Source organism: Cyanistes caeruleus, chromosome 3 (genome assembly GCF_971803275.1).
Source record: "Cyanistes caeruleus chromosome 3, bCyaCae1.hap1.1, whole genome shotgun sequence".
Classification (NCBI taxonomy): Eukaryota; Metazoa; Chordata; class Aves; order Passeriformes; family Paridae; genus Cyanistes; species Cyanistes caeruleus.
Window position 1 is genome coordinate 16,054,280 of NC_141703.1, and position 25,103 is coordinate 16,079,382.

A 25,103-nucleotide genomic window follows, 5' to 3' on the forward strand; every position below is an offset into this window, starting at 1 on the left:
TGCTGCTGCTTCCCTTACCCCATTCCCCAGAACTGCAGCAGCATCTTAGGTCATTCTTCATCCACCTATGTCACCTATTATGGAATAGATTTATTTCTATTACATATTGATGGCAGGCCTGAAGATAAAATTATCTCTCTGTCTCTATCTGAATAGCTGCTGCTTGACAATTTTTCCATCTGGGCTAGGAAATCTTCTATGTATAACAGCACATCAATAAATAATTCCATCAGTGGCAGTAAAAGATTTGGAATTACTTTAATCTCTTTACATTAACACCAGATGTGAAAGATGATTGGTGGAATAGAGGTTCAGTTAAGTACTCAAAAAGATGCTGCTATCTAACTGTATTTAAAGAGCAGCACCCCAACCCGTGTATGGCAGAGCTACAGTGAGCCTTGCATAGGCATCTCCCTGAGTTTGTGCTCAAAATGGATGCTGTTTCTCTTCTGTGCAGTACAGGTTTAATGGTATTGTATATATGTGGTTTTGAAACTGGTACTGCTTTATTTTTTCAATTTATATGAACTTCTGTTATATTATTAATACCTTGCTGTACCTATTTCAGACAAGTCAATTTTCTAGAGCAAAATGCTCTGAGATATTCATTGCCAGTATGCTATTTGTGATTGTTTATCATGAGGGGCTAAATCACAGGTCAGTGGTATCTCTGGGCTGTGACTGAATAATTGAAAATAATAATTTCAGACAGGAGAGAGGAATCTCAGATTCCTTATGTAGTTGTGGCTTGTTTGCATTCAAAAATTCTGTACAAAAAGGATTTACTGTTGTGCACCTGGCTTCACCCCAAGGCCTGTATTCTTGATTGGAGTAACCTGGTGATGTGGACTGCTCCGGAAGCAGAGTTCTGGTCTGGCTGATAGTGAGCCACAAGGCCCCGGTGGGTTTCTAGTGTACTTGAGCTCTTGCTTCTCCTTGGCTTGTCAAACAGGTAGCTGAGAAGTGGCTGAGCAAACACTCCTCTCATTTTATCAAAAATTTATGTGTGATAAATTTTGTGAAGCATAAAATATGACTTAGATGAATGTAGCACATTACGTGTAGCTGTGCACATGAATAGTAAGGAAGAAGAGGGAAGCAATAGTAGAATAAAATAAGGAACTACTGTTGTAGCTTTTTTGTTTTAAAGTGGATTTGGAGGGTGGCTTGTTGTTCAGGATTTGTTTGGGGTTTTTTTTTCAGACTGTCAAGAAAAAAAAAATGTTGTGGCAAAGAATAAGCAAAGAAATCTAAGTCTTTTGTGAACTGATGCTTTTATAGAAAGTATTATACCTGCCGTAGGCGGAAACTGTGTGCTGATGAGGACATGGATAAAATAATCTTGCTAGAATACATGGAATAATTAGTGGGTTCTTTTGGTTGAGCTGCCAAAGGAAAGAATTGTTTTCAATAAAATTAAATTTAGGATTTTTCCATCTTTTCTTTCTCAAACAAAGACACAAACTATTTTATTTTTGCTTAATGCATAAGCTTTCAACTCAGGCAGTGAAACAGAAAGGAAATTAAAGGCTTGATTAGCAAGCCCACTAATGGTGGTGGTGTCAGCCCCTTTTTTCTCTTTGTAGCACAGACACTTTGGTATTTGGTGGGATGAAATAGATTGAGGCTTAGATAAATTTTTTCAAGCAGAGAATTAAAATCAGACTCTTGGATGAGTTCCGTCACTATCAGAAAAACACATTTCTCCGATTGTTTCATTCTCAGTCTTTCTCCCAGCTTGAACCCAGTATCTAAAACATACTTAAAGAATGGAAGGTGAAGAAATGAGTATTCATCCTGAGGGCTGGGGTTGCACATGCAAGCTCCAGTTCCTTGTTTATATGTCATTAAAATTGAAGTTACTGCACCTCAGAGGTACTCCTTTTTATTTTTACCCCTGACATTTATCAGTGAAGTAAGATGCTTATGTTTTTCTCAAGCAGCATAGACAGTTGAGCCTGTGGATCTGTTTGGACACCCTTGGTTGGAGTTTGTATGGTTGCCCTCAGGTCTTAAGAGTCCAGGGGAGCTGTATTTGCACAGAATCTTTATTTGTGGATTTTTATAATGGAATATTTCACTGGGGCAGTCACAGCACCTCAGCTGTTTCTTGTTTTATCCTCCTGACAACTCTTGAGTAACATTGCTCTTTTCAATGTTTTTTTCAAAACAGGAAGTTAAGGGGTATAGACTATGTCATTTCCCCAAAGGCCATATAGGAAGATCCATAAGGCTATTCTAGAGCATTTTAAACTTCTGCTGTAGCTGACTACTACCTTGCAGTAAATTTGTCGTAAGGTCAAGCTATGTTCTCACAGCCCATTTGCTCTCCAGAACTGGTTGAGTTCCAAACAAAAATTTGCCTTTGGAGACCTCTTCCCCAAACAGGATGTAGAGGGCTTTGTGTCTGAGCCACATGTGGGACTGTTAGTCATTAGCATTTCATTTGGACATTGGAGCCTGGAAAAAACCTAATAGGCCTTGGAAACACTTCGGTCCTGTAGTACTGACTCTTAAACTTCAAGCACTTGTGCTGGTCAGTCTGTCATGAAAGCAGATGGGAGAGGCAGCACATAGTTGTTGATGCTGGCTGGTTAACTCAGATTAACTCTAATCAGAAGCTTCTTTACATCAACAGTTTAAGTAATTGACACTTCAGATTTTCTAAGGAAGCCTAAAATATGCTAGACTTAGGCATTTTCTTTGGTTTTGTGTATATTATCTGTCTCTTTTGTAACACAATATGGAAATGTTCCTTAATTCAGATCTGTGAATAAAGGCTTTCTTGTCATTTCTAGCTTTTTTCTTTTTCTTTTTTCTTTTTCTTTTTTTTAAAGCATCTGCTACCAACAAAATGTGATCCTTTAAAGCTCTGCTTATCATTTCGAAACTTATGTTAACAACAGAAAGCTGCATGACAGGCTGAAAACCAAAAAGACAAATTGATTCATAAACCTGGTGTTTATGCCACTTCTTTTCAGCCCTAAGCTTAAATTACAAGTTTGTTCCTGCTTTGTTCTGAAGTATTCCTAATCACAAGTAACTAAAAGTTTCAGCTGATGTAATGGTTATTTATCCATGTATCTGTAGTACTGAGTCTTTTCCAAACCTTACTAATTTTCACAAAAAAGTAAAATATCCTCAGCTGCCACACTGTTTGAGGCAAGAAAAGAGGTCAACAAGGAAAAGACATAAGCACATGTCCAGGCTCTTTGTAATCACTCAGTTTAAAAGACAACAGATCCATTTGTGGCTGCTGTGGTATCTCTGCCACCTAACTCCTGTTGAAATAAATGAGAGCTTGACCACTGCAGTGTTGACAGCAGGACAGATTTCTCTAGTGATAAAATACCAAATGGCAAAACAGTTTCTGAGTCAGAATTTCAGTGGTAGTGGATGCCAGCACCTTACCACAAGTATTCTCCATTCAGCTAGAAACTGAGAAAAAAAAATACTAAAATTATTAGTTTCATTTATTCATGCTTGGTTTTTTCTTTTGTTTTTTGGGGGTTATTTTTGTTTCGTTTTGGGTTTTTGTTTTTGGTGTTTTGTTTTTGTTTTTTAAGAAGTGTTTGGCCTTTTTGTTGATTTTTTTTTTTGAGGATTTTGGGGGATTTTTTTCAGCATGTATTGTAAAGGGTCTTTCTTGTGCTGTCTCCTGCAAATAGTTGGTAAAGAGCTTTATAAGTGATGGAAATTCCACATAAAGTTTTGGTGGTGAGGGAGTAGTTGTAAGTTTTGTTATGCTGGTGTGAATCCAAAATTATTTTATTAAACTAAGTTCCCATAGAGCAAATTTAAACTAACATGGATCCAGTGGATGATGAAATTGGTCCTTTGGATATAAATTTTTTAAACTATCAGAATGATTGTTTACACCTCTCATGTCTTGCATGGTTTAAATCAAGTCTGGATGTCTTCTCCTTTAAGTTAACGATGGTATTTTACTATGCTTCATGATGCTTGGGGGGTGTTTGACATAATCTGCTTATTCACAGCTTCCTTTGATGGGGAAAAGCATGCCATCAATCTTCCTTCTGTAAACAGTGCATCGTTTGTCCTACGCTTCTTGGAGAAACTCTGCCACAGTCTGCAGTGCGATAATCTCTTCAGTAGCCAGCCTTTCAGCCCTTACATGGGATGTGCACATAGTCCCATGGAGTACGATAGGAATAAGCCAGGTACTGTTAATCATTTGTTATTTTCAAGTGGTGATATTTTTGAGAAATGTGGGGACTTTATGAAATGTGACTTTTTAGTTTGTGACATGAATTGCTTGAAATTAATACACTTCAGTTCTTAGTGAATTGGTTCCAGTGTAAAAGTGCTTTGACAGTAATGGATAGGTCATACCACATGTGCAGAAATAATTTTGTTCAGCAAACTTCTCCTTGTAGGCAAGCCAGAAAACATATGTACTTTACCACTTGATACTGCTAAAAAGACAAGCTCAAAACTTCACATTTCATTTGTTAAATTTATGTTCAGCTCATAAAATAAACTTACCAAAAGATGCTTTCTGTCTGTGAGAAGGCACTTGCCCTGAAAGGGAATTCAGTCTAACCCTTCCAACACAAGTACAAAGTCTTTTCTTTCTCTTTTCACCTTACTTAGGGGTGGCTTGAAAAATTTTACATTGTACTATGTACAGTCCAGTCATCTAGAAGAAAAACTTGTGAAATTGGCTGCTTGTGAAATTCTGTGATAGTCTAATACGTTTGCTGGACCAGGAACATAGAGTGAAGGGGAGATGAAATTACTTGCCCAAGATGTCCCAACAGATTGTTTGCAGGACCTGGTGTAGTCCCAGCTGAAGCCAAAAGTCACAGCTGGGATAGCCGTGTTGTCAAGACAATTTCACAAGATTTGTATTGGGAATGAAGTTTCCTCCGAGCTGTTTGATAGCTGAGTCTGTGTTTCAGGTGCTGCTGTAGAAAATTCTTTTTCCTCCTTCCAGTGGAGAAATTATGTTTATAATTCTATCTTTCATATGAAAGTTTTTAGTTTTAACTGTTCAGGAAAGTAGACAGGGTCAAGGTAATTCAGTTTGAAGTTTTGTTTTGAAGTGACTGAGTCTGTGTGAAACAGGAAGTGGAACTCTAGCCTGGTGAATGGCTGATGTCTGTCTTTGCTTCTGTCTCTGGACTTGCCCCATGAGCAGCTTTATAAGCCCATGAGCTAGAATAATAGGTAGTGACTTTTCCTCTTCACAGCCAAAGAAGAAATACCTGAAAACAGGAGTGCTAAACGATACCCTCAGGACTCTCCACCATACACTGCTCCTCTTTCCCCTAAGCTTCCCAGAAACGATGCTCATCCATCTGAAGGTAATTACATTATGTCAGAATTATATATGAGGATTATTTATGGTTTCAGTATTTCCAGTTGAAAAGGACTGAGTGCAGCATATATGTCTGGTTTGACTCTAACCTTTGACAGGTCAGGGTGGAAGCATGTTAATTATTGATCATTGGCACAGATTTTGCACTTAAGAACTGCAAATTCCAGCAGTGCTTCTCCTAAACCTGCAGCCTTTTCTGTGAAGTGGCTCAGACACACAGGTTACAGATGAAGCCTCCTGCTTCATGTGGGGCTACTGAGCAGAAAACCAATTGCCTTGGAAGCAACTCTTAACTCTAGGCTAAGTTCATTAAGTGAGGTAGTATGCAGCTTCATGATACAATTCACCTGAGTTTATGGCTAGTTGCCAGTGGCAGTTGTGCTGCTTCCTTGCCTCCTTGTCCCTGCTCCCTTTCCCTGGCTGCGTAGTGAGTTGAAGCAGTGAGCAAAAGCACAGAAGACATTCTGGTGAAGAGTCATATTTTACTTCTCTGGAGTGACTCGCTGTGGACTTAGAAGAGCACAAGGAAGGGTTGAGTGGAAGGCAGCCATGGCCAGGGGAGCGCTGTGGCCTCCCTGTGGCAGCTTGCTCTTAGGTTGGTGTAGTTCACAGATACAATAACAGTTTCTCCTGTGCTGCAGCTCAGCTGCAGTAACTGTGTCTAGTCTTAGTCTGCCTCAGACATGAAGTAAAGCATCTAGATTTAAATGTCACTGAGAGAGACACAGCAGAATGGTTCAGTATTTGCTACTTCACTGGTGAAGACCTGTAAGTTGATGATACTGACTTAGCCCATCTGATACATACTTCCTCTTGCAGCGAGACATTTGCGCATCATTTCCAAAGGCTTTTTTGAAGTATAATGAGGATTCATTATTTTTCCTCCTTTTTTCTTTCTTTTTGTTTGCGATCTTGAAATTATTTTGTATCTATTACCATGAGTGGGGGCAGGATATCTCTTCTGTGCATATTAAAAAGCCATAAGACTACAGTTAAAGCAGAAAAGGATGTAAAATTAATATGTTCCAAATGGTAGCTTATTTAAAATTATACATCTTATTATTTTGTGTATATGTAACATATTCACATCTTTATATTTCCTGTAGCTGTTATTATACACAGTTCTGCATTGATTATTGAATTCTGTTTCTTCACAAAAGAAGCTCTGGTTTAATTCCAGAGATATACTGTACATCTAAGTTATATTTCTGGTACTAACTTAATAAGTGTGGAGCACTTAATAACACTCAAATTAAGTTGTTTCATTTTGAGCAAAACAAATTTTTAAGTAAATCTGCAGTATCTTGTAAGTAATCTTACTGAAGTAAACATGAGTGCACATACTGTTTTTTATTCCTTGTTTCCTAGTAGATCTTTTACAGATGGAGTCAGTGTACCCTTTAAAATACATTTTAAGATCAGTAGTTCATTGTAAAACACAGTTACTTGAATAAAAAATAATTAAAATAAGTGTTTTTCCATGGTTTCAGAGGTTTGAATTTGTACTCTGTGCATTTTAACAGGCAAAGTGTTCTCTAGCATTGTGTGTTTCCCATTAGGGCAATGTCCTCTGCTGAAAATCTGGAGGCAATTTTGTAGCGGTCAGTCATGGGTTGGTTAACAAGAAAGATCTGCCCCCAAAAAGTTCTGGTTCCATTGAGACACAGTTGTCTTAAAATAGTTGTTTTGAAATATCATTTGAAGGCAAAATGGAGTAATTGTGGGAAACAGTCTTTCAAACAGCTCGTTTTCCTTCTGATCTGCTCAGGGATATGCTTTGCAGATTTTGCTGCCTTTCTTGCTCACTAACAGTTTCTTCTTAAAGTTATGAAAGATAAAGGAGGAGGAGTAACTCAGACTCCCTTTCCCTGAAAACAGAGTGTTCCTACTCTGTTGTCCAATTACATCATTTTGTTATGTATGAGACAGAACAACTGGCTTCTAATTCCCAGAAGAGCCTCAAGAAAACAAAACATCCAGTTCCTGCTAAGGCTTCAGTGCCTAAACAGTCTGCTGTCATCCCTGCATTTGAAACTTAAGGCCTCTTACTGGCCTTTCATTAATCTACCCAGAGGTCAGGCATTCTGCAGTGGAACCTCCCATCTCTTTCCATACCTCTGTTATTCACAGCTGCTCAAAATGCTGAGGTAGGCGAACTTTGTCACTCCATGGATTGCAATGCTCCATTTGCTAGAAGCCAATTTTGCTGCATTTTTTTTTGTAGAGAAGCTAAATGGATGGATGGATAGAAAGTGGATTGAATACTATAGCTACTGAACAGAAAGCCGTCCCTGAAAAACGATGGGAAATATGCCAGCTTTTCTACCTTGTGCATATGAGTTTAGAATTTACAGTAAGATAAATTCAAATACTGATATCTTGGAGAAAAAAAGCAGTTGATCTTTCCCAAACCTAGTATTTTCTTCAGCATATATAACATCAGAGAGAAATCTGGGATATAATTGGAATGAATACAATTAAGTTCTTTTTGCAGTTTTTAGTATCTTTTTTCTACTGATACCTTGACAAAGATAATGTAAACCAATTATTTAAAAAACCCAAATAAACAACCTATATTTGGATTCATGCTAGTGTACTATAAAAACTTAAAAAATGTTTTTTCTTAATATTTTACATGGTGTTGGCTGATACATGCTTGAATACTCCAGCTGAAACTCTCTGCTGGGGAGTGTTGTCTCCATTGTTTCATCCTACCTTTCAAGACTTCTGAAGTCTGAATCTACAGGTTCAGTCAATTAAACCTTATGCTCCTATATTCAGCTTTGCTGTAACAGTTTAAGGTATCACCTCTGCATTTTGGCCTTGGACTGAGATGTGGTTTTATTCTCTGCAGCTCTAATTTTCCCTTGGTTGGCTACTTTTAAATTTTATAGTGTGCATTATTGACTTAATCTCTTAAAAGTCTCTCTGAGATTCTGTGCAATGATACCTTTTGTTTTTAATCTTGGTAAGTTGCTGTAAGTACTTCTGAGAAATATAAAGGCTTTTATTTTCTTGTTTGTTTTCTTTGAAAACGTCAGTAGCTTCTTCTTGGCTTTTGTGATTCAGGTCTGACAAACTAGAAGGTTTTGCAGTGGTTATTTTGAAAGTTATTTATATGAAGGAGAAGGACTTGTATCCATAAAAGCTTCTTTATTCCATGACTATCAAATTTTGTAAAAGATGTTACATCACCTTGCAGATAAAGAAGTCCAGGAATGCAGGACATACAGATACCAGGAGCAGGCTGTCCTCACATGCTGAAAGACAAGCTTGCACAGAAGACTGTCCTGGTTGAACAGAAAGGTTTGGCTAGAACTCAGGAAAAAAAAGGACCTTTGGAAGAAGGGGCTGGAAAATCAGAAGGACTACAAGGATTAGGTTATTTAGGGTGAAAATTAGCAAGGTTAAAGCCCAAATAGAACTTAATCTGTCTACTGCCATAAAAGGCAAGAAAGTTTTTGTCTCATTTTTCTCAGCAGTCGGGAGAGGGCTAAGGAGAATCTCAAGCCTTTGTTGGATGTGGAGGGGAACAAAGTGACAAAGTTTGAGGAAGGGTGTTTGAAGTACTTCATTCCTCCTTTTCCTCTGTCTTTAGTACTAAGATCAGTTGTTCTCTGTACCCAACATCCTGAACTGGAAGATAGGGATGGGAAGCAGACTGAAGTCCCCCCAGTCCAAGGGAAAATGGTCAGCACTAAAGACATGCACAAGTCTCTGGGACCGTATAGAATCTACCCAGGAGTACTGAGGGAGCTGGTGTGAGTGCTCACCTCTTTCACCTTATTGTGCTCTACAGTTATGTGAAAGGAAGTTATTGGGACATGGGAATTCATATCTTCTCCCATCTAACGCTTCTCCCAAGCGACAGGACAAGAGGAAATGGCCTCAAGTTGCACATGGAGAAGTTCAAATTGGGTAGGAAAAACTTCTTCACAAAAGGCTTGTCAAGCATTGGAACAGGCTGCCCAGGGTTGAGTCACCATCCCTGGGGGTATTTAAAAGACATGTAGATGTGGCTCAGTGGTGAACACACTGGTACTGAGTTAACAATGGTCATCGTGGCTTTTTCCAGCAGAAACAATTCTGTGGTTCCATTCTGTGATTCTATGGTCTTGCCTTACTGAATTCACTAAGTATGGAGCTGGCTCTCTGAGAGCCTTTAATTCCCTTTCAGGGTTATGCTCTTTGAAGGTCAAAATACACATAATGGCTCTTCACTGTACTACACTTTAAACAGGATCCAGACTGAGAACCTGAGACCTCATGAAGCAAGTTGAAAGTGTGCTTGAGAAGCTGACTGGGTTTTTTAGGAAAATACACTTCCTTTGGTTTTAATTAGGCATTTGCCCAAGAAATTCCTGGAAGTTTTCATATAAGAAGGGTAGTAAAAAGCTTATTTCAGGAACTTGTTTTGCAGAGCATACCAGCTCTTATTCCAAAGAATATGCTGGCTCACTAGCATATGTTTTATAACTTCAGTAGAGTTATTTTCAAGATGATAGTGTGGGGCTTACACTTCTGTGAACCTGTTAACTATATTTTTCCAGCTTTTAACTCTCCTGCCAAAGCAGCATTTGTTTCATACAGATTTGTACATCATGCTTCCAACTTCTTTCTCATGCTAGATATTGGCCTGATGCAAACGGAGGGGAATATCTATGATTGCTAGAGAATGAAGTGGTGTTCCTGTTGATTTGTTTTGGGTTTTTTTCCTCACGTAGCATGCTTCTCTCAAACAGACCTGAATTGGGCTGAATGGGAGTGGAATTTTCAGTAATCGAGCAAACCTGGCTTCTGTCTCACAGGCCAGGGGAAGGGACGTGCTGAACTCCACTCAGATTTTAAAAGTTCACAAGTCTTCTGAGTGGATGTTGTTTGTCTTTTGTAGGGTATCAATTAGCTTAAAAGGCATGAGAATTAAAATATTGTTATACTCCCTACCTGAGACTTTTTTTTTACTTGCTCCATGAGTTCAGTAATTTACCTTTATCTTTAACTTTCCAGAGTCTTCAGTTAGAGACCCTGAAACCCTGCCCTATGCAAAAAGCTGCGTGTAGATTAAGCAGGGTGGTCAAAAACATGTTACGTTAGTGTGCCAGGCACTCACAGCCTTGTGTGGCTTTGCCTGAGACCTCTTCCCTTTTAATAATGGTACATACCTCTGTCTGAACCTGTTGGAGTCCATAGATAATAATTAGATAGAATAATAGATAATAGAAAAAGTCCACATATTTTTCTTTATGAAGTTAGTAACTCCCTCTGCTGTTTAGAACTTATTAAACAATTTTTACTTAACATGACTTTCTTGTTTGTATTAAAAATGTCTTGCAAAATAGATGCCACATAATATTAATGGTTAACTTTTTAATGATGTTTAAAAAACAATGAAAATTCTTGACTAAAATTATTTGAAGTATCAATATTAACAGCAGACAATGTTATAAAAAAAATTTCTGTCATTTCCCTGCTCATAGCATTCAGTAAGTACAACTGAAATGGTTTAATGGAATAATGTCTCCAACTTGACATATTAAATATTTTGCTACAAAAACAACATTTTAAAATAGAATAAGAGCTTGATGATTGGTTGAGGAAGAGGGACAAACATTTAGTGTCAGTGATTGTCTCACGGGAGACATGTTAACAGGATTACAATCTGTCAGTGCCTCCAAGAGAACGTAGCAAGGCCTTAAGTAACAAAGGTGTAATGTCCATCACTTTGAACATATTGATGCTTGCTTTTTGTGTAGCAGAAACATTGCCTATAGAGGAAAACAGCACTTCCAAAGAACACCGATTTTCTGAGGATTCTATGGATTCTGCACTTAATTCTGTAAATCCGTCAAACCCAACCTGTCGAAATTCCACAGAGTACCGCACTTCAGGAAATGCTGCATATTACAGAAATTCCCATCAGCCAGCAACTGCTACCTCAAATTCAGCCCCAGTCCTGCGCAGGCTGCCCCTGTGCTCTGCTGGGAGCAGTGGTTACTATGAAGTCAGTAGGAATCGGATACAGAGGAGGATTGAAGGTATGCTGTTATACAAAATCTTCCAGAATATGTAACTGCTTCTATTAACACAGAGAGTTATGAATAAAGAAGTTCTTTGCCATTGGAAAGCTTGCATATGGAGTGAAATGTTCTGTTGCCAAGTGTGTCAGGCTTGCTAATGTAACTGCAAATACAGAACTTAAGCCTGTTAGTACTAGTAGTGTAGTGCAAGCCAAGGAGGGTCTTTCCTGCTGCAGCTTCTTTTTGCTGCTGTGATGGACACAGCAGCAAGCCAGAGCAGACAGGCATAGCTATATGCAGCTCACTTCCTGAGCATCTTATCAAATATTGGCATGTTTCTGAAATACAGGGATAGGGTTTCCTACTGTCTCTCCCTCTGTCTGCACAGCTTCACTTGTCTCATTCTCAGTTAATAGAATCTTGGGACCCAGGAGCCAAGTACAAGTAAAACTAATCCCTCTAGGTATGTCACAGTGCTAATGTTTGTGCTGCTCTGAATATTTGCAGTTATAGAAGTCATTTAAAGACAAAATGAACAGTTCAGTATTATTAGAAGAAAAAAAAGCATCTTTTCATTTTAATATATTGCAAACAATGCATAATAAATATCATAAGTTAATATTAAAGTGTCTTATGTGAAATGTGTTATCCCTGAACAAACTAGTGATACTTCTTCCTTTTAAAATATTTTTGTATTAAAAGCTGCAAGTTCCACAACTGGACCAGATTTGAATTCACTAAAAAGGGAACCTTCAAGAATATTGAATAAGGATCCTTCCACTTGGTCAATAGAGGAAGTAGTACGTTTTGTGAAAGAAGCTGATCCACGGGCACTGGCTCCACATGCAGAACTCTTCAGGAGACATGTATGATGCATATCCATTCTGTTCTAATAGATAGCGTCATGTTAATCTCCTAAAATACAACTGTCATGTCTATCAGTCTGTTTGCAGTTGGAGGTGGAATAAACTGTTCTCATATACTGGAGGGAGGCTGAAAATTCCTTTTCCACCTGAAACCCCTCCTGCAGTATATTTTTTCTGAGTCTCACTCTTGCTAGACTAAGATAAATAGCCACCTCAGTGTATATGGAATAATGCCAACCTGGAAGCACCCAAGTTCTAATGGCCAACATTCCTGGTACCCCTGTGATCCCTGGTGCCTCTAGAGAAGATGGCATTTGCTGTGCATTGCAGGGCATTTGGTCCTGTTTTGGAGACTTAATCTCCTAGAGCAGAGATTGTGTTATTCATCATTAGCTAGACACTTGGTCATTGATACTAAAATTCAGAGAATCAACTGAAATATTTTATTAATCTGTTTGGGAAAACAATGTGTAGGGTTTCATAGGTCTGACTAGATGCTATCTTTAGAGACAGAAACTGTATCAGTTTGGTCGGTTTGGTCTCCCATACTCCTTCTTACTGTGCCTTTCTATGGTAGGTTGCACAGTAAAGAGCTGCTTTCTTATTTTATTGCATATATGGCCCTTCAAAAAGAGATTGGCTTTCTCTTTAGTTGTATTTCATCCATGTTCTGCTTCAGCTCCTCCTAACAGTTTAATCTCTTGAGTAAGCTGTATTGGAAGAAAAATCAAAATAACTTCTGATGGAGATTCCTGTCTTATATTTTATTCTTAGGTGTATAACAACAGTAAATGTCACTTGTTTTGTCAGGTTTATGTTTAAAAAAGTAAGACAGAGTGTTTCTCTTTATGGTGCTTTATGGAACTAATTGCCTGTCTATGGTATGTAATGATACTACGAGTTTAGGACTGTCATATTTCAGCAGCTGCTCAGTCAGACAGTTGAAATCTGACTAAGTTGTCCTTGGTCTTGATCCTGACAATCTCTTTGGTTCAACATGGAAATAGATCTGTCTAATTTCCCATATTTAGATGGTCTCTAGCCCCTTCCTCTGTGTGACTGTTTGCACACGCATGCCAAAATCCTCCCACGGCTGTTTTCAAGGTTCAGTGCAAGGCCTCAGTGCTTGGATCATTTAATCTCTAACTGCATAGACCTTCCTTTGCAGCTTCTTTTTATTTTTTCCCTTGACCCATTCACATTTTTTCCTGGTTGGAAATCCTAATTCTGAGGGCTATTTAGTCAGTTTCTTTTATTTACTATCATTTTCTTTCTTTAACATCTCAAATACTTAATCACACATTAAAAAAATACTAAAACAAATTAAATTTTAGTGGTCATCTGTAAATTCAAAATTCCAGTTATATACAGTAGATATATACAGTTATATATAGTAGATATATTTTAACTTCAGTATAAACAACTATAATGTACTTTCCGGTTTTACCATGCAGCTTGTTAAAGTAGTTGTCTGTTGTGTTTATTCTTTTCCTTCTGCAGGAAATTGATGGGAAGGCACTGCTATTACTGAGGAGTGATATGATAATGAAATACATGGGACTGAAGCTGGGGCCTGCCCTGAAGCTGTGCTACCACATTGAACGGCTTAAACAAGGAAAGTTTTAGCCAGTGGGGATACCACAAACACGTGTGCTCAGATCACACCAAGCTCTCAGGTTCACAGCCATGGCCTTGATTTGAAACTCTTTTGCTGATATAAACTTTTATTTTTTGAAAGTGCTCTCGAAATGTAAAAGACACATTTAGGATAAAGGCAGGGAGGGATTTGTATTACATTCTAGTATTTTTGCAAACTGTTTCACAGAAAATTGGCAGGGAAGGACAATTGATCATACTGGGTGTGGGCAGGTCTGGTAACAATGCTCTCCAAATCCTGAAAAGTGTGTTCTGTGTTACAGGCTTCAGCCAGTGTGTTCATATCCAGAACCAAAACAGCTGAATCCCAAAGGGAAATAATAAATTAAACCAGCATCAGGTGTTAATAATTTTTACAGGAGTGGCTGTAAACTTTTATATTGCAAGAAAATCTTAAAATATAAGATCTCATCTCTGTAGTGAATATTCTGGTCTTTCAGAAGAGAGGAAGGGTTATGGAAGAGAGGGCTTAATACAAATATAAGCTTTTATAAAGTGTGATTATCAGTCCTTTGGGAAGTTATGAGGACAAATGTATCATATATTGTCAGTTTAGGCAGGCAGTAAATATTTCTGTTTCATGGAAGGTCATATTGGCTGTATAAACAGCCATTTCTGGGACAGACGGATTTCACTGGAACAATGCATCCACATATTAAACATTCCATCTTTTTGCTAAGTTTGGCATGGATGTGTGTGTTCATGCATTTTATATGTACATGTGTATGTGTCAGGGAAATATACACTATATAAAAATATACATACACACTGTACATATATTTTCAGTTTTTTAATGTGTACTTTGCACTGTGCCAGAGAGAACTGTACAATTTCTTGTTGTTTTTTTTTTACCAGTACATTTACTTGTATATTACTTTCATTAGCACCTGTTTAATTTGTTCTTGAGTCAGAAGGTGACAAACAATCAAAAGGTGTCTTTATTCATACAGGCAAGATCCCTGTACTATGCAATAATCCTGGTTATTCATCCCTTAACTCTGAGACATATATTCTGATATATATTTGGAAAGACACATTTGGTTCCAATGTTTGGGGTTTATATTTCCTGTGAGGAAGTGCTACTATGTAACTGATAAACCTTTTTTTGGGTAAAATTGGTGCTGTTTGTATAAGCTGCAAGAATGAGTGGTGATAATAAAACATTTTGTTGTCACTGCCAGTTGTAAAATACATCAGGGACAAAAAAAATATACTTTCTGCTTAGGATACTGAATGTACTATATGTAATAGTCAAGTGATAAAAACTGTTTGTTAGGGAAGGTGTAGTCCTAAAATGGTAGGATTTATTATATTTCTTAATGCCTTTTTATATGAAAGCGTATAGTATAAATGTATTTTTTACAAATTCCTTTTTTGAAAGTTACTTTCTTTACCCATAGATTGATACTTACCAGATTTCAGCAGAGGTACTGCTAGAAAACAGTGAATTTTTCTTGTAGTGACCTACAAGTCCAAGCATTTTGTTATTTTAAGTGACTGCAATGCAATTTCAATTCAGAAAGTCATTTGGGCCCTGAGAATTGTTTTTGTTATTACATCATTAGACATTTGACACTAAAGTTTATCTGTATCGATTTGTTTTGCATATCTTTTGTGGTGCATGTATACTTAGATGAATAATACAGGCATGCTCTTTATAGTAAGAAAAGGTCAGAGCATTGATTGAAGAAACAATATTTTCTCTTGGTGTTAAAAAAGTAATGACTTAACTTCATATAGTTACACCAAAAATTATATATTAAGGAAAACATCATGCACCATGTGTTCAGTGTCTTGTTTATACATATATATAATTGTATACTACTTCTTCTATGCTGATTTTGGGCTCTTCAGCATAAAAAGATCTCATACAATTTAGGTGGAAGTAATTGACTGTAAACAGTTTTCCTTTTTTACATTGCCCTGGCATATAAAAAAAACAAAGATGTTTAAATTTTCTGTTTGGTCTTATGGAATGACATTTTTGTACATGGCACTATTAATGGGTATAAATATTTGTTCAAGGGTTTCTGTGCACCCGTGTGCACAAAGATAACTGTGATGTTGCTGTACCAGAATTTCTCCATGTGCTGTAGCGTGAGATTCAAGCATTCAGAGTCTTACAGCAGAATATATTTTTTATTCTTTATTTTCAGTGGGATATTCTTATCTAGCAAGAAAAATAAAATAGTTTGTTCATTGTTGTAACTGTGTTCTGTTTGATGCCATGTGGATGTGTGAGTGTGCTCTGCATCGGCAAGGGTGGCTGTCTGATCTGGCATTTGACAGTTCATGGAAACATCTGATATAAGGAGGTTTTAATGAAAAGGGTAAGGTCATTCCAATTTTGTTCATCTAAACAATTCATGTTTGAACTTAGGTTGTTCTATGCTTTCAAAATAAGGACTTATCAAGTTATTCAGCTATTTAGTTTTGTATATCTCATTTTGCAACTTACAGCTTACAGAATTCTCATATAACCACTGAGGGGAAGAACGTGATAAAAACTGTTTATGCTGTGTTCAGATAAAGACACAAAGTATTTAAAATCAAAGCAGTTAATGGCAGTAAGTTTGAACTTTGTACACTTCAAGCTTTTTTATTTCTGTGATACAGAAGTCTCTTGTTTCAGTGACTGTTATCAGCAATCAGCCAGTGTCTGAGAAGGAACTTGGATTGGGCTAATGGCAACCTCACAGCCGTCACTGGCAGATGATGATAACTGGAAGTTGGCAGTACCAGTAGTCCAGAAGCATTTTGCATCTGGTCTCTCTCAGAACAAACTTAGTATCTTTTTGGTATTTATTTTATATACAAGAAAATATGATTTAGTCTCTTTGTTTCTCCAAGTTGCATTTTTATCAACATGAATTCATCTGTTTATCTGGTTCTGTAACTTTTGGTCATCTTGGAAGGCAGTGCTGTAACTCCTCAGTGCATCATGGGACTATTGGAAATTAAAATACTGCTGCCTGGGAGGACTAGCAGCTCTAAAAATTATTTGTGCAGAACAGCAATGCAATAGTGGAATTGAAGAAGGCTGGAGAGTAGACTGTGGCAGTATACGTATTGTAGGGACTTTTTCACACATGCGTAGGAATGACAGTGAAAGACAGCAGTATCATGTTACAAATGTTGCTTTGAAGGATGGAGCGTCTTCCCCTTTCTTGTTGCTTTGGATAAAGACACACCATTTTTTATTTCAGGTGGTAGACATGGGCACAAAGATGTTTATCTGATTACTCATTGTATTTGTAGAATATCTTCTTCCTCTGCAGTTAGGGATATAATTTGCAAAAAGCCATGTTAACCTTCTGTATAGCTCTGATAGTTTTGTGTGAGTCTTTGCATGTGATGATGTAAGCCCTGAACATGATAAAAAAATTCAAATTTGAGTATCTCAAGTATTTCTGTAGGGGAAAAATAAAGCCCTGTGTGGGGATGACTAAAATCTTGAGTTTAAAACCTGGTCAGATGAAAGTTTCTTCGTTCATGTCTTTGTTTTAATTGAAGTTGAAATTGAGAGAATTGAAATATGGGTATACTGGAGCAAAGCTGGCAGTCAGTACTTCAGCCTTTTCCATATTCTATGTAGTGAGGTCCCCTGTCTCATTCAGAAGTGGGTCCAATTTTCCCCAGTCTTCTTTTGTCAGCTGTAGAATGTTGTCTATTTTAATGCAGGATCCTGGAGAGAAACACATTTTAAAAGGGGATGACAGCAGTATTCTTTTCTTTGGTTGGTCAGCTAGTTACATAATAGAGTAAAATGAATGAAGAGGTGTGAACCTCTTCTAAGTAATGAGCATCTTCATCTTTTTGTCGCTCTTTCTGCCGAGTTGAGGCTGTGTAGAGTTACACTGGCTTGGCTTGAAGAGGAAAAAAGAAAGAAAAGAAAGAAGAGAGACCTCCTTGAGATCGATTTCAAAGGTCATATATTCCTCCCCTCTATTACATGTAAAATCATGGGAGTGAGTAAAAAGTGCTCATTTGGAACTGCCTAAGAGTGATACAAAAGCTGATTTCATGTCCATTTTAGTGGTGAAATGATTGCTGATTCTTTTTCAAGCCTTGATTATAATCTTCCATTCTGTAAAGCTTACTAACTAGCCCATAATCTTGGGATAGTGTTCCCCCACTGTCAGTGTTCCTGTTGTTTCAAAGGTCATGCAGAACCATTTTGAGACTTATTAAATCTGAACAGTCTGTTGTAAACTCACTGTGTTGTGAGTCTGTAACAGCATATAACTATATATAACATTTTCTATTTTTTTTTTGTGTGAAAACTGCAGAGATAGGGTTGGGGGGGTTATTTAATAGTGAAAGACTTTGCTACTTTGTTCTCTGATGGTTTGTTCTAAATAAATCCTCATTATTGGGGCTGTGGTAGATGATGGGAGTCCTATGTCTATTTAAAATATGCCATTACAGTGATCCAGTGGGCTTTTAAATTCCTTGCTTACATAATCATCCATCCCTGTCCTAGCAGATAATTTTGATTAGCTGTAATTTGTCCCATTTGAATCAGAATTAGCTTCCATTAGCTCCAGAATCTCCCAGTCCTGCTGTACACACTGAGGAGTCCTGCGTAAGCTGCTTCTCCTCATAGCTTTATGGACCACTGCTAGTTTTATTTCAGCCTTCATTATCTGCAGGGGAACTGTCTAGCACTGATAGCAAAGGCTGTACACCTCTACTTCTTTTTAAAATACATTGAAGGCATTTTCATCCACAGAGATCTTTTCAGCATCCAAAATCAAAGGCCTTTCGGGACGAACAGCAAAAGCATACAGATGCCAGCACAAGGGGAAGGGGAGACTGCATCCCATGTTGTCTGAACAGACAAGTGTGAACAGATGTAGAGCTTTAAGCTGGCAGAAACCCTCTCTGCCAACGGTTCCTTTCGAGTTGTGACAGCTGGAAGAAAACGAATATGCCACAAAACCACCATGACAATTGCCATTACTGTGTGTTGGCTGTCCCAGCTCTGAGCTCCAGAACTGGAAAGACAAAGACTCATCTACCCTTACAGGCAGATGCTGAGGCAGTCAGCAAGGCAGTGGGAAAAAATGTAATGAATAGTGGTACACCTTAGCAAGTCTGGTGTTCAAATGCAAGAGGTCATGATTTTACTAATTTTTTCCCTTTCTCATATTTAGTTGTTTTCAGTAGTTATGGAGGCACTCTGTTTCCTCAACCAACTGGGCTAATGCTGTCTAGATTTCGAAGAGTGAGTTTTTCAAACAGGTCTGAACTCTTCCCCAACTTCCATCTCTCCAAACTAAGTGCAGCAGAAGAGGTTTCTTCTTATTGAAGAAACTTTTGAGGGAAGGATCTTGCCATGTGCTTCTAACTTCTGCATGTTAAAAAAAGTAAGGGAAGGACTCTGGAGTTTTTTCTTCCTTTATCTGTGATATACCAGCTATTGCTACTGATTTCAGCCCTTGCCTGGGCATGTACATGGTGCTCTGTTATGAAGAGATGCCTCTCACCTACACAGTGTTACTCAAGGTGTCATCTATAAAGTGCTTTTCTTTTTAAGTCCCTGTGCTTACATGAGCAAAATAGTGGGGAGGGAGAAATTAATAAATAAATGCTCTGTTTCAGTATACCCTTGGTTTATGCTTTTACTTTAGGGGTGAGGTAGTAGATAGGTAATTTTATTATATTAGAACATAATTGCTTATTAGGTTCAATGGGTAATGGGACAGGGGGCAGGTTTTGTTAGTTGGTTTTAGTTAGGGGTTGGTTTTTTTTGGTTTGTGGTAGGGTTTTTTATTTTGTATATATTCTTTTTTTTGTGTTGTTTTTTGTTGGTTTTTTTTTATCTGACTACTATCAGCTTTCATTTGTTTTCAAGAGGCCAGCTCAGCAAAAGGGAGCATATTACTTTCACACATCTTTGCATTCACTGTAATATATTAATTGTAATTGCCTGGGTGGTGTTCAGCTGCAGGAAATGAACAGGTTGGGGAAAGTGTAAATGTTTTGAAAGAAAACAGAAATGCAAGGCTGGGATGAGTGATAGGGTTTGCTTGCAATAAACATAGCAAGGAAAATACGTGAAGAATGAAGTAATGGAAAATTAGGAAGGAGAAAACCAGGTGGATATATCAAGATAAACTGTTTCAGATTCACAGATGACTTGTGTCTTTGACTATGCATGTTAAGCTTGGATTTTTAAGGGGAAAGTTAGGAATAAACATTTTGAACCATGTAAGGGCTGTAAAGTCTTTTATCTTGACATGATTTTATCTGAAAACAAGAGATGAATCCTTGTCATTCCCAACCCAACTTTTGGGACACGCATTCTCTGTCCTTAAATTGTTTCTTAGCTGCTGTTAATAATTCACTCTTGATATGATTTCTTTTTAAAGCCAGACCAGTCGAGGAGACAAAGCTTGGGAATACAGGCTTGGGTTTGACTTAATGGAACTTTATTTCTCGGTATCATAGTTGTCCAGACCCTTTCTCAGTTTAGTCTGTGGGAGTTGAGGGTATGAGTGATCTGACTAGATACCAACATCTGCTTTACAGAGCCTTCTTGACTCGATTGGTTTTATTAGTCAGTTTCTATCACTATCACTATCTATTGAGACTATAGGAGTCTCAGTACCCATTTCAACTTTAGCACATGAACTAATTCCCTGCCTAAAATGCTCTTTGTTGCAAGTAAGCTGGAACAACCCTTTTCCTCAAGTCCTTTGTTGGAACACCTAGTTGGCATTGAGAAGCAAATGTTCAGGTACACATTACAATAACCAAGCAATGTTGGTCAGGTCCCATGTTCTACTGCACAAGAGGTCTGGCTTTAAAGTCCAGTTGTTCAGAATATCTAGCCAAACTTCTATCCATAGAGAATATTTGTGCTTTTTTTAGATCTTTGTTGTTGCACAGAATGCTGTGGCAAAAAGCAGACAGCAAGCACTTAATATTCTGTTGGGGTTTTTTAACCCTACTCTGACCCCCATGTACACAAATGCAGATGGTTCTAGGTGAGCGTGGCATATGCACCACTGGGCTTTAAGATTGAGTGTGGGGCCTTTGTGCCATCGTGGCTGAGCTGTGGAGGGTCTCTGAAGGGTAGGTACATGCTCTCTTACCCTGAATTGTGCTCTGTGCACCAAGCTTTCAAAGTACTTACTTTGTAAGATTTGTTAAAAAAAAAAAGAGAGAAAAAAAAATCTACTTGTTGCCTTTATAACTTTGAATGCAGGTAGGTTGGGTTTGGGGTTTTTTCCCTCAATAAGCAAGAAATTACTTGTGTATCAGAAAGCTCAAAATTGCTTCCCTTTGCTTATTGGTGGTACTTCTAGGGGTTTTCTTTGGGTAAATAAGCCCCACAAAGAAGGACCTCCTTGTTTTGTGTCCAGTGGCCTGCCCTTGGGCAGTGTGAGATGCCAGTCTAGGACAAATAATTTCCTATCTTTGTTCCTAAGCAAAGAAAGATGGGAACTCTTTTGATGAGGATGTGGTGGGAAGGATGATACTGAAACAATGCAAAAAATGTGACCGTTTTGGAACAGCTGTGGCCTACGGAGCATTAGTAATCCCAGGAACAAGGGGGGTGGGACACACGGGGTGACGCAGGGATGCAGTGTGTCTCCTAATAGCATTTCACTGGAAACACATTCCCAAACAGTAAAAAAAATGATGTTCCACTTGGAAAAAAGTAGAAATAGTCCTTCCTTCCAGATATTTGATTAGATTGTATCCTGCTGTTTGCTCTTTTAATTTTCATATCTTAGTTTGGAAGAATCCTAATAATTTCAGTACTGGGACATTACGGTATTATTCTAAGAGAGCTTGGGGTATATGGGCACAAAGCTGTACTAAATATTTTAGTGATTAGTAATATTTCTACTCAAACATGAAGAAATATTTCAGATGGTTCAACAACAGAACAGATTTTCCTAACAGTATTGCAATACCATGATTTTAACAACTGTGGAAAATATGTTTTCCACACTAAAATGAGGGGATTTGCTTGTGTGTGTAGGACTGCCCCAGAGTACTCTGAAATGAAAACTTTAGCATTAAGGGTATGTAGTATAGTCTAAGAGAAATGCAGCTTTAAATAGGAGGAGGAGGAGGGAAGCATTGGGAAAAAAGAAAATTGCACAAATTAACATTATTAATGTCACTGTCTCAGGCTGTCTGCCTTTGGGAAGGCAGGAACAGACCCCCAGAGGAAAACAAGGTCCTTGACTGAGCCCTTCAACATGTTTTTATAAACTTGAGCACAAAAAGAAACTAAAACATCTGGCACCAGGATATTATGCAATGTTGTTTTATGTTGTTTTCATTGTCTAATATTCTTCATGAGAACTGTTAACAAGTCACTTACTGTTGTTGGATCACAGTCCTAAGTTGCCTCTGTGCAAGTGAAGGGGCACAGACTTGTCTGATTCACTCCCATGCTCAGTGGCCACTTCTGTGCCAAATGGTTTCCCCTGAAACCTTTCATGTGCAAGGGTGTGAAGCTGATCCTTGAGCCCCTGTGGGTCAAACCTCTGCAGGGATGTGCAAAGTGGTGTTATCATCACAGTGCTCTGGGAGGCCAGCACAGAAAATGGATAGAAGCGGTTAAAAAAGTGAGCACTGATCATGAGACATCATGGCACATCAATTTTATAGCAGATAGGAGCACGGGTGGTATGAGAGTATAGGTCACACATGTTACCTCAGGCATGGTTCCCATGCAAAAACAACTACCTTTGCTCTTCTGCTTCCCTTTGCATTTCTGCTGGGATGGTTTTGCTGCTCCTTTTCCCCTGTCCCTTGCTGCCAGGGCAGGAGCAGGAGGTTGCACTGCCTTGTGTGCTCTGCATGTGTGGTTTGATGTATGGTCTCCCCCAGCCCTCACTTTTTGCCTGTTTTCAGCCCAAAAAAGCATTGCCCTCTGTGGGCTCAGTGCCTGCCTTTCTCCTCACTCTCACTGAGTGGCCCGAGGTGTCTTTGAAGGTGATACCTTTCTTTTCTCTGTCAGCAGCTCATGGCCAAAGGTCATCATTTTGCTTCTCCCTTTCATTCTCTGGCTGGCTGCTTGCTAACTTAAATAAAGGTGCAATGCTTGGATCTTGTCTCAGCTTCCATTGCCTGCTTATCTTTCCCTATTCTCCACCTTTTCCTTGCACTTAGAGTTGTCTGTGCTTTACCTGACTGCTTGGTGTTCTCCCAACCTAGAAAATGCCCAGTCCAGATAAGTACCCTGTCTGAGAAGCTGCTCATTATTCTTTTGGATTAATTAATTTTACTAACAGCTAGTTTCACATGTGAAAGCCTTAAGTGTGTGCCCCTGGTCCTGGAGCTGTGCTTTGGCCACCACAGGGGAAAGGCTGTCCTGTGTAGGAAAGCTGGTACCTCTGAGCACTCCTGTCCCCAGGGCTGCCCTGTCCCATGGCCTTCATCTGAGATGTGCAGCCCTTCTGCCTGCCTTCAGTTGGATTTAGTTTCTGGATTCCTGCAAAGCCCCTGCCTGACAGAGGGAAGAGAGCAGAGGGAAAGGTAATATGATCCCGCAAACTTCTGCCCTCTCACTCACTCCCTAACAAGACCCCACACCCAAAGTCCAAGTCACATGGAGACTGGAGCCAACAAGGGGTGCCCCTCCAGGCACAGCTCCTCTCTCCCTCTCCTCTTTCCCTCTTGCATATACTCATCATTGTAAAATGTCTTCCTCCTACCATTACAGCTTAATGACTTACCCTTCAACTTCACGAGAGGTATTAATGTCTCCATTAACAGCCACCAGAAATGGAAGCTCCATATATCATGATGCAGTTCCATGTCCTTCTCCTCATACAGAAGTTTCAAAGCAGTTAAAATGTAGCCCTGTAGAAAATTAATGGCCCAATATACAAAAACTGTAATTGCTGCTAGAGGCAAGGAGGAGGAGGAGGTTAAAGTGCTCAGTCTTGGTATAATTAAGTACTTTGTTCTACGGCTGCTTCTCCCCCGTGCTGATGGGATGTAGGACTTGTGCTTCACACACAAGGGTGGTGGGAGGCAAATGGTCCCTACTTACCATGATTTTCCCAACAGAGTTCAGCTGCAGGAGAGGTGCCATTGTGTGGCTCCTCTTCCCATGGCACAGCTTTGAAGCCTGGGGTTGCATGAAATGGCAGCAGGATAAGGGAGTGTGAGCTGCCCTAAGCCTTCCTGGGACGATGCTTTTGAGAATATTCCCCCTGTCCCTGCAGTTTAAGCAATGGAAAAGCCAGGCAGCAGGGTGGGTGAGCCCAGTCTGCTCTGCTTATCCATTTCCATGGGAGTGGCTCCAGCCTGTGTCACAGTCTCTGGGGATGTTGGTGGCAAGTAGCAGTTCCAGGGAGACTGCCCATCCTGGGCCTGTAAAGCTGAGGAGGCTGTCCTGGAGTGGCAGAGAGGGATGTTAGGATAATTGGAGCCTGCTCTGGTTTTCCTCAGCCCTGCTTCAGAAGGAAGAAGTTGCAGTTACTCCTCCAAGGGACTGGGGCAAGATGCAGCCACATGGCTGCAGGTCTGGTCTACTGTTACAACCCATACCAGTTGGCTTTAAACTCAATTTGTCCCCAGGCACTGGGTGTTTGACAGTGCTTGTATGGGTTTATAATGTCATAAAGCTGATTTAGCCTAATTTGTTGTCAGGGTTTCTGGAGCCTGTGGTCTAAATTCAATTAAATCAGACCTCTCTGTGTGCAGAATGGGCTGGGAGGTACCCTCAGCATTGATGCTCCCAGCAAAGGCCTCTGAAGGAGAGGAGGGAAAAGCTGAGCACCTGCAGCCAGTGCCACCAACAGGCTCTGCCTGTCCCAGCCATCCTGCGGCCAGCAGGAGGGGCAGCACTGGATGAAGGCCCTCTCTGCCTGCTGAGGATGCCGTGGGGAATGACTCATGCAAGGACAGCAAGGATTGGGGCAATTCGTGCAGCAGATGCCACCACCAGTGTGAAACGCTTCTTAAAAAAAAAAAAAAAATTAAAACTTATTTTCAACTTGCTTCTGTCAACTGCAAAATAAAAATTACAGCATCATTTCGGTGACTGCCTTATTTTGCTCTGGTATAGCCCTGAGGAAAACTGACATTTTCAGAAGTTTTTCTGACACTCTAGAATGGGAAGGCTGAATTAAAAGGGGACAGTGACAACTGGGATGGCCATCCCAAGGGACGTTGAAATCCTCAGCCTTTGCACTGCAATAACCAGATGACATTTTTCATTAGCAGTTTCTTGAAAGGAGAAAAACA

General features: G+C 39.2%; 1 protein-coding gene across 4 annotated transcripts in view; it reads left to right on the forward strand.

The window, feature by feature from the left end:
* The window catches only part of SCML2 (Scm polycomb group protein like 2), a 71,321-nt gene extending 55,233 nt beyond the window's left edge, over positions 1-16,088 (forward strand). For 3 of the 4 annotated variants that reach the window (XM_023918440.2, XM_023918439.2, XM_086879983.1), the window contains 5 exons: positions 3,999-4,181; positions 5,214-5,327; positions 11,095-11,376; positions 12,061-12,224; positions 13,725-16,088. In XM_023918440.2, coding sequence (XP_023774208.1) covers positions 3,999-4,181; positions 5,214-5,327; positions 11,095-11,376; positions 12,061-12,224; positions 13,725-13,850 — 869 coding nt within the window. In that variant the 3' untranslated portion in view covers positions 13,851-16,088. The remainder of the gene's footprint in view (positions 1-3,998; positions 4,182-5,213; positions 5,328-11,094; positions 11,377-12,060; positions 12,225-13,724) is intronic. The other variant, XM_023918441.2, reaches the window with a different exon arrangement.
* Positions 16,089-25,103: the final 9,015 nt, after the last annotated feature.